Source organism: Marmota flaviventris, chromosome X (assembly GCF_047511675.1).
Source record: "Marmota flaviventris isolate mMarFla1 chromosome X, mMarFla1.hap1, whole genome shotgun sequence".
NCBI classification, from domain to species: domain Eukaryota; kingdom Metazoa; phylum Chordata; class Mammalia; order Rodentia; family Sciuridae; genus Marmota; species Marmota flaviventris.
Genome location: NC_092518.1, coordinates 46,157,533 through 46,177,344, shown reverse-complemented (window position 1 = coordinate 46,177,344; position 19,812 = coordinate 46,157,533). Strand labels below are relative to the sequence as shown.

The 19,812-nt window shown below is 37.1% G+C and overlaps 1 protein-coding gene across 2 annotated transcripts in view; it reads left to right on the top strand.

The window, feature by feature from the left end:
• The first annotated feature begins 10,198 nt into the window (after nucleotides 1–10,198).
• The window catches only part of Wnk3 (WNK lysine deficient protein kinase 3), a 152,732-nt gene continuing 143,118 nt past the window's right edge, over nucleotides 10,199–19,812 (top strand). For both annotated transcript variants that reach the window (XM_071606048.1, XM_071606047.1), the window contains exon 1: nucleotides 10,199–10,735. In XM_071606048.1, the coding sequence (XP_071462149.1) occupies nucleotides 10,199–10,735 (537 nt within the window). The remainder of the gene's footprint in view (nucleotides 10,736–19,812) is intronic.

The following is a 19,812-nucleotide window of genomic DNA, read 5'->3' as shown; positions in this document are numbered from 1 at the left end:
CTGTGCCTGGCCAAATGAAAGTTGTTATAATGCCCATGAAAGGCAATTAGGCAACACTGTATTGAGTTACATATATGTTGTGCATTATTTTGCATATATTGGTATACTTTAATACAAGTTAAAAATGTATTATTTTGTTTGATCCAGCAGTCCTAGTTGAGGTGTGTGTGTGTGTGTATGTGTGTGTTAGTATGCAATATCTGTAACAGCAACCAATTTAATGCTACAAATATGAATGAGACTTTTGTGTACATCTCAAAAATAAACACAATAAATAAATAAAACAATAAAAGCTTACTATACACTGTATTATTTTTGTGTAGAAAGGGGAAGAGAGGCTGGGCATCATGGTGCATGCCTATATTCCCAACTACTTGGGAGACTGAAGCAGGATTGCAAGTTCAAAGCCAATGTCAGCAACTTAGCAATACCCTAAGCAATTTAGTGAGACTCTGTCACAGCCCTAAAGCTTGGCAAAATTAATTATACTTTAAATATAGTTGTCTATTAATTCAAAGTGTTGGTAAGAAATCAAAGAAAAGGGAACTCAAAAGTTAATGGGGGGGAGTATGAATCAGTATAACCACTTTGAAGATTAATTCAGAACTTAGTAAAGTGAAAGGTTGATATAGTGGCTCAAACCTGTAGTCCCAGGTACTGGACTACTTGTGGGGCTGAAACAAGAGGATAATTTGAGCTCAGGAGTTTGGGGACAGCTTATGCAACATAGTGAGGCCCCCACCTCTTAAAAATGATAAAAGTAGGGTGAGGGTATAGGTCAGTGAAAGAGTGCTTACCTATAATGCCCAAGGCCTTGCATTCAATCCCAGCACTGCAAAATAGACAACACACACACAAATAATAGTAATAAAATAAAAGGAATACACAAGAATCTAATGAGTGGTTATTTTTTTATGGTTCTGGAGATTGGACACACAGGGGTGTTCTACCACTGAGTTATATCACCATCCCTTTTTATTTTATTTATTTTTTTATTCTTTTGGTACTGGAGATTAAACCCAGAGGTGCTTTACCCTGAGCTGTATTCACAGCCTTTTTGTTTTATTTTTTAAATTTTGAGACAGGGTCTTGCTTAAGTTGCTTAGAGCCTCTCTAAGTAGCTGAGGCTGGTATGGAATTTGTGATCCTCCTGCCTCTGCCTCTTGAGCCACTGGAGTTACAAGTGTACACTAGGCTGCCTACAATTGGTTACCTTTTGAGGGAGTGGTGGGGTCAAATGGATGGGAGACCGGTTTGTACGTGAGTCTGTTTATACACGTCTTTTTTTTTTTCACTTTTTCATGCAGTTCATCTTTTATTTTATTTTTATTAGATTTTTATGGTTACATGTAGTAGTAGGTTTATATATCTTTGATTTTTGAGCCATAGGATTGTATTATATTTTTACGTATGAATTTAATTTTGCAGTACATGCTAGGCAAGTGCTCCACTGAGCTATAACCCTATCCCCATGTATTATGTTTAATTTTTTTAAATTAAAAATTGTTCCTTGTTGGGTGTGGTGGCACATGTCTCCTGAGTCTGTTCATATTTAAGAATGAGCTAGTGTAGGGCTGCCTAAAAATTCTGTGTACCTGGGTAGTGTTGGTAGTAGGCTTTATATTGGGGTGTGTGGGTGGGCATCTGGTGATTATTAGGAGTGCCCAGATGCCAGAAGGTAGAGGTTTGTTCATTTTCAGCCTTTTTTTTTTCATTTTGTTCTTCTGTGGGATCAATCTTCTCTGGTATATGGAGACACTCTGGGATTTTGCCCTCAAGTCTTCTTCCTCCTGTGTTGGAACCCTTTTTGTTATATATTTTAGGTTGTATCATCCTTTGATTTGTGTTATCAGACCATTCTTTCTGCCTATGCTTTGTCAGAAATTGTTAAAATCTTTTGTATGTCATGCTGTTTTCTATTTGAATCACTGATTTGTGATTTATATTTTGGAGTTTTTTAACATCATTTTTGGGGGGTCTTCGAAAAGGTGAGATATAGATGGTTCAGTTCACCTTCTTGAACTAGAAGCCTACAATAGTGTATCTTTTTTGCCTTTGTTGCAGGGGAGTACCAGGAATTAAACTCAGGGGCACTTTACAACTGATCCACATTCCCAACCCTATTTTGTATTTTATTTAGGGTCCTACTGAGTTGCTTAGCGCCTCCCTTTTGCTGAGGCTGGCTTTGAACTTGTGATCCTTCTGCCTCAGCCTCCTGAGCCGCAAGGATTAGAGGCATGCACTACGGTGCCCAGCTCTTTTTTGCTTTTTTCAATCTTGGGGATCTGACTCAGGCCCTTGAGCATGCTAGGCAGACACTCTTTAACACCCTCAGCCCATAGTAGTGTATCTTAAGCTTGGAATAAACTATAGGCACTTTGAGGATAAGGAGTGCTTTCTTTTTATTTCTAGATATTTTCTGTCTTTCTTTTTTGGTAGTACTGGGGATTGAACCCAGAGCCTTGTGATTCCACTTGCTAGGCAGATAGTCTTATTGTTGAGCTACACTTCCAGCCCACAGTAATATATCTTAAGCTTGGAATAACCTATAGGTGCCTTGAGAAAAAGGACTAATTTTTGTTTTCTTATTCCTAGATATATCTCTTTCTTTCTGTACTGGGGACTGAACCCATGGCCTCATGATCCCACTTGCTAGGTGGGCACTCTGCTACTAAGCTATATCCCCAGCCCTTATTCCTAAATCTTGACACAATGTTTGTAGTGTGGTATTTGGTAAATGTTTATTGGCATGAATGTACGTATATAAGAATTGAAGAAGATTGTTAATGGAGAATTTACAGTGTAATATTGACTTTTTTTTCTGTATGGGAGATTGAACCCAGGGTACTTTACCACCAAACTACATTTCTAGCTGTTTTAATTTTTTTTTTTTTTTTTTAGTTTTGAGACAGGATCTCACTAAGTTGCTGAGACTGTCCTTAGAAGTGGGATTCTTCTGCCTCAGCCTTCTCAGTCACTAGGATGTATGTGCCATCATACCCAGCTATCATTTTAACAGTTTATGCATTCTTTCAATTGTTGGTTATAAAAGTTGAAGAAATTGGGCCGGGATTGTGGCTCAGTGGTAGAGTGCTTGCCTAGCACATGTGAGGCACTGGGTTTGATTTTCAGCATAAAAATAAACAAAATAAAGTCCATGGACATCTAAAAATATTTTTTTAAAAGTTGAAGAAATTACTTTTATTTAGTTTTTAGTTGTAGATAGGCACAATGCCTTTATTTTATTTATTTATTTTCATGTGGTGCTGAGGAATGAACCTAGTGCCTTACACATGCTAGGCAAGCACTCTCACTGAGCTACAACCCCAGCCCTGAAGAAGTTATTTGAGTAATTGGTACAGGTGTGCACCACCATGCCTGGATTGACTAAGTACTCATTTTATGTTGGATTTTCTATAGGTAGAACCAAAATAAGCTACAGGAGGAAATTATTTTGAACTTTCAACTCAAGTGCTCCAAGCTTATATAGCAAGCTTGTTGAAGAAGAAGAGCTAGGGCATGGATGTGTAAGATTTTCACTGTAATTTGAATGTAATAGAAGTGCTTTGTGGTTATCTTTATGCATAATTCTTAGCCTTAGATCAATGTATTTGCCATTTTATGACAGTAAAATGGTCACACAGAGGTTATGATATATGAACTTAATAGGAGACTTTAAGTTTGAGGCCTATTTTTTTTTTAAAACTGAGCCATGATTCTATGTTGCTTAATGTAAAAGAGATATTATCCTTGTCACTGGGGCATATCCCTTTAGCAATGCCAACATAGTTATTATTGGAAAGCTTTTAAAAATGTATTATATACTTTTCTGCCTTCCCAAATAGAGTCTCCTGAAAATTGCTTAATGTTTTTGAGTATTGTTAAATAGTGCTTTTAATATAGTGCTTCCCCTAGGAGTTATTATGAGGTCGAAAATAATAGCTTTTATTTATTGATTATTATGTTGTGCCAGGCACTGTGCTAAGTATTTTATATATATTTTCCCATAAGTCTTATGAGATTTCACAAATGAAATGAACAAGTGAGGTTAAATTATTTGATGCAAGTGCTGGGTGCATTGGTGCATGTCCATAATCCCAGCAACTCTAGGCTGAAGCTGAGGCAGGAAGATAGCAAGTTCCTGACCTGCCTTGGCAATTTAGCAAGACCCTGTACCAGAATAAAAATATGAGTCCCCAAACATCTTAGCCACTGATGATGGCAAAGATGGCTGGGGACAAGCCTTACATAAATACCATCCAGGAGCTATAGCACAATTGGGTGTCTGACCAATGACAAAGCAGAAACTGTTGATGGCCTTTTGCCTCTGGTCCTCTGTTTCTCCAGGTCAAGGTCAGTAATGCTGCCTTGGTTTTCTTAACTTACTTCCTGGGGTGCTGAAGTAATGGTGGCCCTTGTAGGGACAGGCCATGCTGGCATTGATGATCACAGTGCCTATATTGTGATTGTCCATCAGTCACCCTGAGTTTTGCAACTTGGGGTTTAGCTGCAATGCAGAGCCTACCTTGTAGCTGGATGATGTTGGTATCCTAACAAGGAAGTGAGTCTTTTGTACCTCTTGTACCACTGGGTCTGTTATAGTAACCTGCTTCTCTGCCCAAGTGCATATATGCACCCCTGCAGTGAGTGTTTGCTGGGGTGATACCGCAGTGCTGGGCCCTGTTTCCCTGTCGCTGTTCAAAGACATCCTGATGTGTGTGTGTGATTTCATTGTGGCATATTCATTCACTTAAGTGTTTCTGAGGAAAACAGCTCCATGTGCTTCATGTTCTTTTATTTAAATTTTTAAAGAGTACTTTATACTTTTGGAAACACACAGCTTGTTTGTACATAAGAACTATTTTTTTTTAATGAATAAATCAAGCATCACCAACAAATAAAAAGAATTAAAAATGTGAAGAGGGCTGGAGTTGTAGCTCAGTGATAGAGCACCCCTGGTTTCAATCCCAAGTACTCCCTAAGAATTAGGAAAAAAAAAATATTTGCCTGAAGGTAGAACCAAGATTTGATTCCAGATTTCTTCCACTTTAGAGCCTGTGTTCTTTAACTTTGTTTTATGGTCAAAAACCTATTGAATCCATAATGAAAAGGCCTTAAATAGAAGATGCTTAGTGAAGTTCTTGGCCTAATTTTTTAAAATTTAATACTATTATTTTTTTGTGGTTCTGGGAGTTGGACCCAAGGCCTCACTCATGCTAGGCCGGTGCTCCACCACTGAACTTGCAGTAGTTATTACATTTTATTATTGTCAGAACTTCTCCCTCTAAGTCAAGGATTTTTTTTTTTTTTATTACTAAAGGGATATTTTATACAAATAGAGAAAAAGCACCACGATGCTGAGAGCAGGTCAGGCTGAAGATGAGAGTGGAAAACTGAGGGTTGACAGGGCAGTACAGTTTTAAAAGGACATATTTGATATTATGATAGCTTTAATTTTAATCCAAGTCAATATCTTTTAAGATTCTTAAAGAGGTACCTCATATTTTATGGAGATATGATTTACATAACATAAAATTCAACAATACAAATCTGGACATGATAGCACATGCTGGAGTCCCCAACTACTTGGAATACTGAGGCAGGGGAAGTTAGAGGCCATACTGGGCAACACAGTAAGATCATATCTAAAAAAAAGTCAGTGGCATAATTTTGTTTATTTATTAATTAAAAAAAAATTTAGTTGGAAATGGAAACAATACCTTATTTTATTTATTTTTATGTGATGCTGAGGATCAAACCCAGTGCTTCACACATGCTAGGCAAGTGCTCTACCATGTTGTAACTCCAGCTCTATAATTTATTTTTGTGGTACTGGACATGGTGCTATACCAGTGAACTACATCCCCAACCCGTTTTTTTTAAACTTTTATTTATTACTTTAAAAAAAATTGAGACAGTGTCTTGCTAACTTTCCCAGGCCAGCCTTGAACTTCAGATACTTTGAGATACTCTTGCATCAGCCTCTTGAGTCCTCAACCATTTTTTCTTAATGAAATATTCCTCTAGTAATGTTTTTGTCACAGAGCTTTAGTTTTTTGCTTGCTTTCTGTACTGGGGAATCATATTGAGGGCCTCCAGCCTGTGCTTACTACTGAGGTATACTCCCAGCTCTAACCTAGGGTACTGGGTTTTAAAAGACTAAGGAAACACTCCTCTCCCCATCCCTCTTATTTGCTGCTGCTTATTATGTAGCTTGGGAAACCACATGTCAAAATTGTCATGCCAGAGCACCATTACTTGCCACTCTTTTTAGTATTAGGTTTTGATTTTGAACTCACTTTATCACTGAGCTACATCCCCAGCCCCTTTTGTTTTTTTTATTTTGGGACAGTGTCTCACTAAGTTGCTTAGGGTTTTGCTAAGTTGCTGAGGCTGGAATCAAACTTTGTATCCTCCAAGTTGCTAGGATTATAGGCATACATCACTGTGCCCTCCTAGCATTAGGGTTCTGAGTAAGATTTCTTTCTTACTCTTTGTCTCTTGACTAAGCTGGACTCAAACTTCTTAGCTTCAGTGAGCCTTCCACTACAGCCTTCCTCTTGAGTAGCTGGGACTACAGGTATATGCCAGTGCACCTGGTTAAGACTTCATTTTTAGGGCTGGTTTTGTAGCTCAATAGTAGAGCACTTGCCTAGCAATCACAAGGCCCTGGGTTTGATCCCCAGCACTGCCAAAGCTGGGGTGGTGGTGGGGAGATATTTCATTTTTAAAAAAGTGCTCTGCAGTAAATTAAGTTTGAAGACTTTTCCAAAAATTCTCTGACTTTACCTATTTTTGGCCATTAAAAAATCTTTTTGTCTCACTTTTAGATTTCTGCTCTTGAGGTTTCTGGATAATTGACCTTTAGCTAAGTGAAGTGAATAACTATCATTATGCTTACTTAAAAATATCTTACCTAAAATGTTAACATTTAGGGAATTTGGGTGAAAGGTATACTGGATTCTTTGTATACTCTTGCAGGTTTTTTTCTTAGTCAAAAATTATTTCACAGTGGCACACACCTGTAATCCCAGTTACTCTGGAGGCTGAGGTAAGAGGTTCTAAGTTTGAGGCCAGCATAGGCAATTTATTGAGACTCTGACTTAATAAAAGCAAAAAAAGGGTGTGGATGTATCCCAGTGGTAGAATGCCCATGTGTTCAATACCCATTACCACAAGAAAAAAATTAAAACAAATAAAATGTTAAAAAAAATCACCCAAGTAAGGCTTTTCTAGGCAATTTTTTTTTTCTTGCAGGCAGTAAGTGACATTGGAAGTATATTGATTTGACAACATAACATTCTGGAGTATTTTATGAGTCTTTAGTTCAATTCTGGTATTAACATAGATATATCCTAGTAGTGCCACCATCTGGTTGACAAAATTTCTGGGAGTTTTCATAAGACTTCATTTTCCCTTGCAGCCATATTCATCCAAGTAGTAAATCTTGCATTTAGTACTTCCTTAATGTATCTTGAATGTATCTCTTCTGCCACTATTTTCATTCAAGCCTCATAATTTCCTTCCTGGATTATTGCAGTAGCTTTTTAATTGGTCTCCTTATTTTACATCATATGGATAAAAATGTCCTTAGTGACTATCTGCCTCTCTGTCCTCAGCTGCCTGCTTCTAATATGCCAGTAACTGCTCATGGTACCAGTCATGTACTTATTCCATGCCGTTTCATGGTTTTGTTTTTGATCTTCCCTTTGCCAGGATCAGTTAATTTTCTTCCTTTGAGATTCAGCTCAGGGATCTTTTCTAGGAAACCTTCTAGAAAGTCCAACTTCATATTTTTCATATGGATATCCAGTTTTCTCAGCACCAATTGTTATTGCCTCTCCCCAATGAGTTTACTTGGCACCCTTGTTAAAAATCAGTTGACCACAAACACATGGGTTTATTTCTGAATTCTTTACATGTATCCTTATGCCACTATGCTTTATTAATATTATAGCTTTGTAGTAGGGATGGGGGGCAGTTCAGGGATTGAATCCAGGGGCGCTTAACCACTGAGCCACATCTCTAGATTTTTTAATTTTTTAAATTTTGTGACAGGGTCTCACTGAGTTTCTTATGGACTTGCTAAATTGCCAAGGCTGGCTTTGACCTTGCTATCCTCCTGCCTCAGCCTCCTGAGTTGCTGGGATTACAGGTGTGTGCCACCCACCTGGCTTGTTTTTAAATCAGGAAGTATGAGTCCTCCAACTTTGTTCTTTTTCAAGATTGTTATGGCTTTGGCTATTATGGGTCCCTTGAAACTCTTTATGTATTTTATAATTAACTTGATATTTTCTGCAGAGAAACCAGCTGGAATTTTGACAGGAAATGAGTTGAATGTATAGAATAATTTAGGGTATTTCTCTGTTTTTTTGTTGTAGTTCAGGTTTTTCTCTTTAGTTTTTCAAAATTGATTGTTCTTGTTACTTTTGGTTTGGTGTAATTCCTTTTTTAATTTTTTTATTTAAATATTTTAAGATAAACTCCATCTAAGGTTAAGTTTGGTGTAATTCATTTTTAATATTTATTTTTTAGTTGTAGTTGGACACAATACCTTTATTCATTTATTTATATGTGGTGCTGAGGATCGAACCCAGGGCCTCATACGTGCTAGGTGAGCGCTTTACTGCTGAGCCACAACCCCAGCCCCGAGTTTGGTGTAATTCTTAATAAATCTTTATGATAAATTGTGACTTTCAAGTTATATGACAGTAATAGTTGTAAAGGCACTACTCTGTGTTACATAATTGTAGTAAGAATGGGGACTATTTGTTTGTGTGTGTGTGTGTGTTGTACTATTTATTTATTTATTTATTTTTGTGGAGCTGGGGATTGAACGTAGGGCCTCATGCATGCTAGGCAAACACTTTACTACCAAGCTTCATCTCCAGCTCTTTTTTGGTGTTTTGACCATTCACTTGGAATACTTTTCTTCCCTTTTATGTTCTGCGTATTTTCACATATTAATTGGAGGAAGTTTTAGAAAATGTAAAAAGGCAGAAAAAAGTTCATAATTCCATAATTCAGTAAGTATTATTTATGTATTTGTTTTTCTGGTTTTCATGGTCCTTGAGATGGAAGCCAGGGCCTTGCAAATGATAGGCAAGTGCTCTACTGCTGGGCTACATTCCCAGCCCTTTTCCAAAAGATTTATTTTGAGGCATTCCCAGGCTAGCCTCGAACTTGCAATCCTCCTGCCTTAGCTTCCTGAGTAGCTGGAATTACAAGAGATTATTTGTGTATTTGGAAACTTGCATAAATTTGTTTTTTTTTTTTCATTGACCCATATAATATGTAGGGAACATCTTTTTTATCTTACTGAAAACTACAGTGTTGGGCTGGGGATGTATTTCAGTGTTAAGGAATTTGCAATGTTTAATGCACGGCCCTTGGTTTAATCCCTGCACTGGAGAAAAAGAAATTTTGTTTTTGTGGTACTGGTGACTGAACCTGGGGTGTTCTACCTCTGAGCTATATCCTCAGTCCTTTTTGTTTTATTTTGAGTTAGGGTCTCACTGAGTTGTCCAGGTTGATTTGGAAATTGCTATTGTCCTGCCTCAGCCTCTCAGGTAGCTGGGATTACAGGTGCATACCACTGTACCCAGTTGGATAGGGAAGTTTGGTTTAAAAGGTACAGAGTTTCACTTGGGGATGATGAAAAAGTTTTGGGAATGGATAGAAATGATGATTGCACACCATTCTGAATGTTGTGAATTAATAAATTCTACTTACTTACACACTTAAGCATGTTAAATGGTAAATTTGATGTTGTGTATCTACATCTGTTATTTAACTCGGGGTTTGGACACTTGTTTTGAATTTGCTGAATAGATATATAGGGCTAAGAACTAACCAATATTCATGTAAAATGAAGATAGGTTGAGCTACACAAAGTGGTCTGCTAGGCACTGTGGGCTACCCTGGTAAACAAGAGAAGAGTCCCTGGAGGCTATTGGTTGCTAAGGTTAGACAGAAAAAAAGAATAAACTTGTTAAGAATAAAGGGATTAAAATCAGGTGATTGTTTTCTCCTTAATGATTTCCTTTGTGGGATGTTTAAAAATATCCTTTTCCCCCTTCAGGTTGCTATGGAAATATATGACCACATAAAAGGAAGTCCATTCTGATAATTCTGATACCTGAGATGTAACTGGACAGAAGAGTTGAACAGGAAAGATTTTAGTGCCAACCTAGTTACAATGGCCACTGATTCAGGGGAGCCAGCCAGCACGGAAGATTCTGAGAAACCTGATGGAGTTTCCTTCGAAACCAGGGTTCCTCAAGTTGCCGCAACTTTGACAGTAGAAGCTAAACTAAAGGAAAAAAACAGTACCTTTTCTGCTACTGGGGAAACCATAGAAAGAAAGAGATTTTTCCGTAAGAGCGTTGAGATGACAGAAGAAGACAAAGTTGCCGAATCTTCCCCCAAAGATGAGAGAATAAAGGCTGCAACAAATATTCCTCGAGTAGATAAGCTTCCTACAAATGTGCTAAGAGGTGGACAAGAAGTCAAATATGAACAATGTTCAAAGGCAACATTGGAATCCTCAAAAGATTGTTTGAAGGAGAAAAATGAAAAGGAAATAGAAGAAGAAGCAGAAATGAAGGCTGTTGCAACTTCTCCTAGTGGCAGGTTCCTGAAGTTTGACATAGAGCTGGGAAGAGGAGCATTTAAAACAGTATATAAAGGACTGGACACTGAAACATGGGTTGAAGTTGCTTGGTGTGAGCTGCAGGTAGGTATATACTCTTCTTGGTTTTAATAAATTCCAGTTTTATCTGGCCTGACCTTCTGAGTGATCCAAATTGAAATATATCATGGATTTTAAAAAATGAAGGGTTTGTCCTTCACTGATCAGAAAGTATGTTTGTTTCCTAGATCTTTCTAGGAGCTCATGCCAGACTTTTTCTCCTATTATTTCCCCTCTGTTTTTAAAATTAATTAATTAATTAATTGGTATTTGAATTGAACTCATGGACACTTAACCATTATGCTACATGCCCAGTTCTTTTTATTTTTTATATTTTGAGATAGGGTCTTGCTAAGTTACTTAGGGCCCCACTAAGTTGCTGATGCTGGACTTGAACTTGTGATCCTCCTGCTGCAGCTTCCCAAGTTACTTGGATTATAGACATGCACCACCACACCCAGCTCCCCTGTGTTTTTTTTTTTTTGGTACCAGGGATTGAACTCAGGGGTGCTTAACTACTGAGCCACATCCCCAGCCTTCCCATCTGTTTTTAATTTAATTTAATTTTTTTGTGATGCTGGGGCACTGGGATATACTATCATCCCCTCCTGTCGTTTAAAAAAGAAAATGTCTGTGATGGCTTTTTTGGGTAAAGTTATCTTTATTTTTTATCCTTAGGAAATTGCTGAAATTCTTGTTAATATCTCCTTTTGAAAACTTTTAGTAAATATTTGCCTTATTGGTTGACCATTGTACTAAATACTTGAGTATGATTGAAATATGTTCATTGTGATATCTAGCCTTTCTCTCTTTCTTAACAAAATGGGACAGTTCATGTGCTTTTCATAGCAGAAAAGGTTTTTCCTGATTTTTTTTTCTTGTGGTATTAGGGATTGAATCCAGGGCCACTGTACCACTGAGCCATTCTATTTTTCATTTTAAGACAGGGTCTCATTACATTGCCCAGGCTGGCCTGGAACTTGGGATCCTTTTGTTTCAGCCTCCCAAGTTGCTGGGGATTATGGATATGTGCCTCTGTGCCTGGCTTTCTTGATTCTTTGAGGACATCTGTTGATACACATTCCCCAAGCCTTTGAGTTTACTGCAGTGAGATAATCACCAGATTCTGTTTATGTTAATCAGCTGAAAAGTGTTTTAAGGGGAGAAATGAAAGCAATGGAAAAATTATTAAATTACCTAGATATTTGGCTCGATGATAAATGTTTATGTGGCACTATTAACTAGTGAAAGACTAAATGGGTGGAGGGGACAACATCATAAAGGAGGTTATAATGAGAGTAATTTCAGACAGGGCTGGCTGGCATTGTAACTCAGTGGTAAAACATTTGTACACGAGGCCCTTGGTTTAATCCCAACACTGAAAAAAAGTTTCAGATAAATGTAGAACCTTTGTGACCTCAATCAGTTCATGAGAAATAATCAGTGTTTGCCTGAGATGCTTAAAATTAAGATAAAATCAATCACTAAGTATAGGTAGGTTTTTGTTCAAATTCTAATGGTCTCTGTGGTTTTGTATGTATTAAAGCACCATGATTCTATCTATTCTGAATTTGTTGTAGGTTGCCATCAGATAAGTTAGAACTTTGTCCAGGTACTTGGATTTCTAGGAAACTCTTTTAAAATTTTTTCTTTGAGACAGGGTCTCTCTGTGTTGCCTAGGGGTGACCTTGATCTCCTGGCCTCATGTGATCCTCCTGTCTCAACCTCCCAAGTAGCTGGAACTAAACCATCTACTAAGCTGCTGCTTCCCCTGCCCCCCAGTGTTTGGGATCAAATGCAGGCACAGGATTTCTCATAAATTAGGCAAGTGCTCTACCACTAAGCTTCATCCCACTCTGAGTATTGAGTATGTTTTAAGCATTTTTCATTATATATATATCTTTTCATAAGGTTCTGTAATCTTTATTTTTACTTACCTTGAACATCTTTTCATTATTAGTATGTGTACCTTTAGATAACTATTTTTTTTTTACGGTACTGGGGATTGAATCCAGAGTTCATGCATGCTGGGCAAGTACTCTGCCACCGAGCCTCATCTCTAGCACTGTCTCCCTTCTTTTGAGATAGGGTCTCATTAAATTGCTGAGGCTGGCTTTGAACTTGCAATTCTCCAGCCTTACCCTCCCAATTTACTGAAATTGTAAGTGTGTGCCACCATGAGAAACACACATAAGTATTTCTAATAGATGCTTAGGATTTCATTGTAAGTTTCATTTACATTATTTAATTAGTTCTCTATTAGATATGTAGTGTTTTTTCCAATATTTCACTAAGATTACCATGGCTATGATGAATATCCTTCAATATATTATTGAAAATTATGTACATTTATATTTCATCTCTATTATATCAGTAGCACTCACCTTTTAGTGGTACTCTCTCTGTACATGGGACGGATAATTTCCATTCACTTGGTAGTAGAGTACCTAAAGATCAAGTATTTTATAAATTATATATTCTAGCTGTGTTAATGGATGTTTAGGTAAAACTTGAAAAAATATTCCAGTGGTAGAAATTGCCTAGGGGAATGTCTATTATCATTCACCTGTGGAAATGTTCAAATAGCCCATGAGATCTTACTACGCAAAGTGTTATCCTCAGCTTAGTGGTAGAGTACTTTCCTAGTGTGCGTGAGGCCCCTGGGTTCAAGCCCCAGCACTGCCAAAAAAAAAAAAAAAAAAAAAAAAAAAGAGTAATAGTGGTGGTGGGGGAAAGCATCCCTATGCCTATAGTATAGATGGACATCACCTGGGAGCTTGTTGGAACTGCTAAGGCCCAGGACCCATCTCAGACCTACTGAATCAGAATCTGTCTCTGCATAACACCTGCAGGTGATTTGTATATGGAGCAAGTCGAGTTTGAAAAGCACTGAAATATAGAACCAATCCCAAGAACTTGCTGAACCATATTGAAATTCCCTTAATACACTAACATAAGAGTTATATTTTATCAAATATAATAATTCCTGGCTTCACTTTACACTTTTCAAATTGAAATCTCTAGATGATGGGTCCCAGGAATTTATTTAAAAAATTCCCAACTGATAGGATATACAACCAGTATGGGGAATCTCTGTGTGGAGCAAATCTATATAAAGTAAATAAAGTACATTTTTCCCTGTGTACTGGGGATTGAACCCAGGGACACTCTACCATGGAGCTATATCCCCAGCCCTTTTTGTTTTTAATTTTGAGACAAGGTCTCACTAAGTTGCTGAGGCTGGTCTGGAATTTGTGATCCTCCTGCGTCAGCCTACTGAGTTGCTAGGTTTACAAGGGTGCACCACCATCCCTGGATATAAACTACATTTTTATTTATACAGAGAATGACAATTTCAGTTTTCTATTCTGAAAGAAATGTCAGAATTAGTGAATTTATTAACTTAGATTTTGGATATGCTTCATTTTCTGCATATTTAGAATTAAGGAAAACTAGTTTATTTTGAATCCCAGGAGGATAAGAGACTATTTTTTTTGATACTTTGGGGTGATTTACCACTGAGCTACATTCCTAGTCCTTTTTATTTTTTATTTTTATTTATTTTTTTGGTACTAGGGATTGAATCCAGAGGCTCTTTATCAATGAGCCATACCCCCAGCCCTTTAAAACATTTTTTTGTTGTTGTTGTAAATGGACAGAATACTTTTACATTATTTATTTATTTTTATGTGGTGCTGCTGAGGATCAAATCCAGTGCCTTACATGTGCTAGGCAAGTGCTCTGCCACTGAGCTATAGCTCCAGCCCCCACCCCCCCAAGCCCTTTTTATTTTTCTTTTGAGACAGGGTCTTGCTGTGTTTGTAAGGGCCTCACTAAGTTGCTGAGGCTGGCCTTGAACTTATGATCCTCCTACCTCCACCTCTTGAGGAACTGTGGGTATGTGCCACTGCACCTGGCTGGGACATCAGTTTTTAATTACTTTCTTGAGTACTATGCAGTTTATAATGTATAATTTCTCATTCGTCTATGAAATCTTATTCTATAAATAATTTTATGGAAAAACTGCAGTGAGCAATTTAAATCTTTAAATTCTAGATTTTTTCTCAAAATTTCTGTGTGTATATATATATATATGTGTGTGTGTGTATGTGTGATTTTACACACACATACAATTGATATGTCCTTTTATCAATTTGATATGTATTTTCTATTAACATTATTAAAATATGTAAACTGTTTTATTGTATTCATACTGTCTCTTGCTTCTTCTTCACTAGTATCATGCAGCTCTTTTCAAATTTTTTATTTATTTAATTTTATTTTGTTCTATTTACTTTTAAATTTTATTTTTATTTTTGTGGTGCTGGGAATTGAACACAGGGCCTGATACTTCATACCTATTAGGCAAGTACTCTACCACTGAGCTATGTCACCAGGAGATTTTTTTTAAAAAAAATTTATTTTGAGATGGAGTCTCCCTAAGTTGCCCAGGCTGTCCTTGAATTGGAGATCCTTCTGCTTCAGGAAAGTACCTGGGATTGTTGGTGCAAACCACCATATCAGCTTTTTAAATTTTAATTTTGTATTCATAGCTCAATAATAAACTTGATTTCATTGTTTTGCTTTTTGGTGTTTGGGATTGAACCCAGAGCCTCCCCCATGCTGATAAGTAGTTGCTACCTCGCTGGCTCAACAATAGTTTTTTTTTGGGGGGGTGGTACTGGGAACTCTGGGATACTGGACTACTAAGCCACATCCCCACCTATTTTGTATTTTATTTAGAGACAGTGTCTCAATGAGTTGCTTAGGGCCTCGGGATTGCTGAGGCTGACTTTGAGCTCTTGGTCTTCCTGTCTCAGACTCCAGAGCCACACCACTGCACTCAGTTCAACAATAGGTTTAATACCATCCTATACAGGCATCCCCCTTCTCCCGTTGTGAATATTTGAACTTGGGTAACAATTCTTTTCAACTCACATCTATTTATTTTAGCATATATTGACCTACGATAGAGATTTTACTTCCAATATTTAACTTTGTGAGAATGTTAAAAACTCTTTGATTTCAGGATTTGGCTATAAACACCTGCATTTCAATACTTTGTCATAATTTATGGTTTCCATAAGTTGATTTTTATGCATTAGTGGAAAACTTTGACCTATTGTTCTTTCTAAAGGACTTGGGATGTAACTCCATGGTAGATTGATGATCTATCATGTGCATGTCCCTGGGTTCTATTCCCAGCACCACAAATAAAATAAAAGAACTTGTTAAATTGGTAAATTACTGTGAATGAGGGTTAGTCATGAGTGGTATTTAGAAGCCTATTTTATTTTATTTACTATTTTAAGAGACAGGATGTTGATATGTTACTCAGGCTGATCTTGAATTACTGGACTCAAGTGATCTTCCTTCCTTGGTCTTACAATTAGCTGAGACTACTGGCAGGTGCTGTGTTGCTTGGTTTTAGAAGACTATTTTACTGTTGAAAGACTTAGATGTTACTGAAAGATATGTTCAGTAACTCTCAGAAGGAGTCAGTCACAGGAGTTTGTAATTGTTTCCTTCTCCACTTAAAACTCAAGAATCTGTAGCACTCTACTTCTATGTGTGGAAACACCAGTTTTTACTTTACTATAACTAGGACTTTCTTTTTTTTTATTTGAACATGGACACAATACACAATACCTTTGTTTTATTAATTTATTTGTTTTATATGGTGCTGAGGATCAAACCCAGTGCCTCATGTGTGCAAGGCAAGAGCTCTTCCACTGAGCCACAACCCCAGCCCCTAGGACATTCTTAATGGAACTGAATTTTCAAATAATGTGGCTATTTTCCAAATGAAGAAACATCATAGATACCTGAATTTTTTTGTTGTTCCTAAAATGTATTTAAATGTTTGTCATAAGCTTTAATGTGGGGCCAGGTATATGATTGTGTTCTTTTCAGGGTAAACAGGAATCCTTTAATAGCACCTAGACATCTAGCAACTCTAGTTGGTGAACTAAACCAAAGATGGTACTGGGAAAAAAAAAAAAAAACAAAAAAATTACCAGAAGTCGGGTGTATAGCTCAGTGGTAAAGTGCTTGCCTTGTGTCTGTGAGGCCCTGAGTTTGATCCTCAGCATACATATGCATGTGCACCCGCACACGCACACATACCCCAACACCATCAAGAAAAGAAAAATACATAATAGACCATAACAGGTTGACATGTTGAGTAATGCTAATACACTTTCATTATGGTATTCTGAGCAATGCAGTAAAGGTAACAGCTTAAAAATCCATTATTAACATCTGTGCCTGAAGTATCTATCAAAATTGTGATTAATCTTGTTTCTATTTTATTTTGCTTCATCATCTAAGAATACCTTGTGGAAATTTAATTTTTATTTAAAAATTTTTATTTATTTATTGGGATGGTATCTTGCTGTATTGCCCAGGCTGGTCCCCAGAACTTCTGGGCTCAAGTGATCCTTCTACCTTAGCTGCCCAAGTATCTAGAACTATAGGCACATGCCACTGTGCCTGGTGAAACAAAAAAAGCACTCATTAAATTTTTTTTTTATATACTGGGTATTGAACCCAGGAACTTGCACATGCTAGGCAAGTGCTCTGCCACTGAGTTATACCACATCCCTTATTTACTTTATTTATTTAGTGGTACTGGGGATTGAACTCCGGCCCTCAAACGTACCAGGCACTCTACCATTAAGTTATATTCCCAGCACTATTTATTTATTTATTTTGAAACTGGATTTTGCTAAGTTGCCAAGGCTGGCCTCAAATTTGTGATTATCCTGTCTCAGACTCCCAGGTAGCTGGGATTTACAGGTGTGCTCTATTATGTATGGCTGAAAGTCTTATTTTTAGGTATCAGTCCTGCATTTAATTTTGAAATTAGAACTAGATATGAAAACAGTTGAATTTCTAATAAAGGAAAAAAATAATTTAAAAAAGAGATGGCAGCTGGGTACAGTGACCCACACCTGTAATCCCAGCGACTTGGGAGGCTGAGGCAGGAGGAGCATATGTTCAAAGCCAACTTCAGCAATTTAGCAAGGCGCTAAGAAACAGCAAGACCCTGTCTCAAACTAAAACACAAAAAGGGCTGGGGATGTGGCTCAGTGGTTAAGAGCCCCTGAGTTCAGTCTCTGGTACAAAAAACAAACAAAAAAACAACCAAAAACATATGGCAAAATTTCTGTTTCTGAATAAATGTAGTTGTTCAAAGTATTCACTCTGAGACACTTAATTTTTTATGGTGTTTTGGATTGAATTAATTTTGTTCTTAAAATATTTTTATGACTCTTGGAAATGTTTCTAGATTCTGTTTGAGCTACACAAGAAAATGCTTTATTAAATTATAGACTCACCCCAAGTAGTAGTATTCAGTTTAATTTCCCATTGTCATCAACAGATTCAGCCCTAGAAGTAGAATACACTCATGGATAAAGTGTTATTATGTTGAAGGGGGGATGGATAAAACTTAAGTATTTATGTTCTAGTTTTTGTTTAAAAGCTATTCATATAATTTAAATCTAAACCAAAGGCAAATACTTCTACAAAATGATAAAGGATGGGAGTGGCAGGAAGTAGTTCTAGTCCTGGAAATAGCATTAATTTTCCAAATTGGTTCAATGAGTTAGTTTTGACCTATTTACTGGATAGATTTAAAAAATACAACAAATTGATATATGTAGTAGGCTGAATAATGATATCCCAAAAATGTACATGATTTTTTCACAAGAACCTGTGACTGTGTAACCTTATATTATCAAAAGGAATTTGCAGATGAGATTAAGAGATCTGGAGATGAGGATATTATCCTGAATTATCTGGGTAGACCCAGTATAATCACAAGGGTTTGTAAAAGAGGGAGGATAGAAGGCTGTAGTCAGAGATCTGAGAATGGAAACAGGTTGAAGTGATGCTGTTGCTCGGCAGTGACAACAAGCCAAAGAATGCAGACAGCCTCTAGAATACTGGAAAGGCAAGGAAACACATTGTTCCATGTAGCCTCCAAAAGGAGCATAGCCCTGCTAATACCTTGTTTTTATTCTATGGAAGCTCTTTGTGGAATTCTGATCTCTATAACTGGAAGATAATACATTTGTGTTTGGGGGGCGGTGGTACTGGGAATTGAACCCAGGGGCCCTTTATATGGAGCTACGTCTCCAGCTCTTTTATTTTATATTTTTGAGACAGGATCTCATTAAGTTGCTTAGGGCCTTGCTAAGTTGCTGAGTCTGGCCTCGAACTTGAGATCCTCCTGCCTCAGTGTCCTGAGTTGCTGGGATTAAAGGCATGTACCACCATGCCTGGCTGCATTTCTGTTTAAGCTACTAAATTTGTTGCTGTAGCAGTAGGAAATGAATAAAATAATATAGTTGCCATTCATTTGTTCATTCAACAAATAAATAATCCCTGCAATGTGGCAAATCATTGCTAAGTGCTAGGGACACAATGGGGAGAAAAAGCAGACATGGACCCCATTTTCATAAAGCTTAAAGTAGAGGTAGTTTATAGTCGGTAATAAGGAGGCTTAGAGTTTGGAGTTAGTGAAAAGATGAAAGGGCTGTTAAATATATGTTATTTAAAGGAAATGGTAGGGTTGGAAGTAGGGAACAAGGACACCACTCCTTTACTACTTAGTTTTCTTTTTTTTTATTTGGAGATAATTTTCTACTTACAGAAGAGTTAGGAAGATAGTGTGGAAAATTCCTGTGTACCTTTCACCCAATCTCTTGTATGTTCATATCTTAACTAGAGGACATTTATCAAAACTCAAAATTAACATTAGTATGATACTATTAACCTAAGGTATAGAACGTAATTCAGAATTCATCACTTTTGCTACTGGTCAGCATTTTTCAGTTCTGTAATCCAGTTAATGATTCCACATTGCATTGACTTGTTGTATCACCCTTGTCTCCTCAAATCTATGACAGGTTTTTAGTCTTGAGCTTTTGAAGGGTATTATTAGTTATTTTGTAGACTATACCTCAATTTGAATTTTTTTATTGGTTGTTCAAAACATTACAAAGCTCTCGACATATCATATTTCATACATTAGATTCAAGTGGGTTATTAACTCCCATTTTTACCCCAATTACAGATTGCAGAATCACATCGGTTACACATCCACATTTTTACAT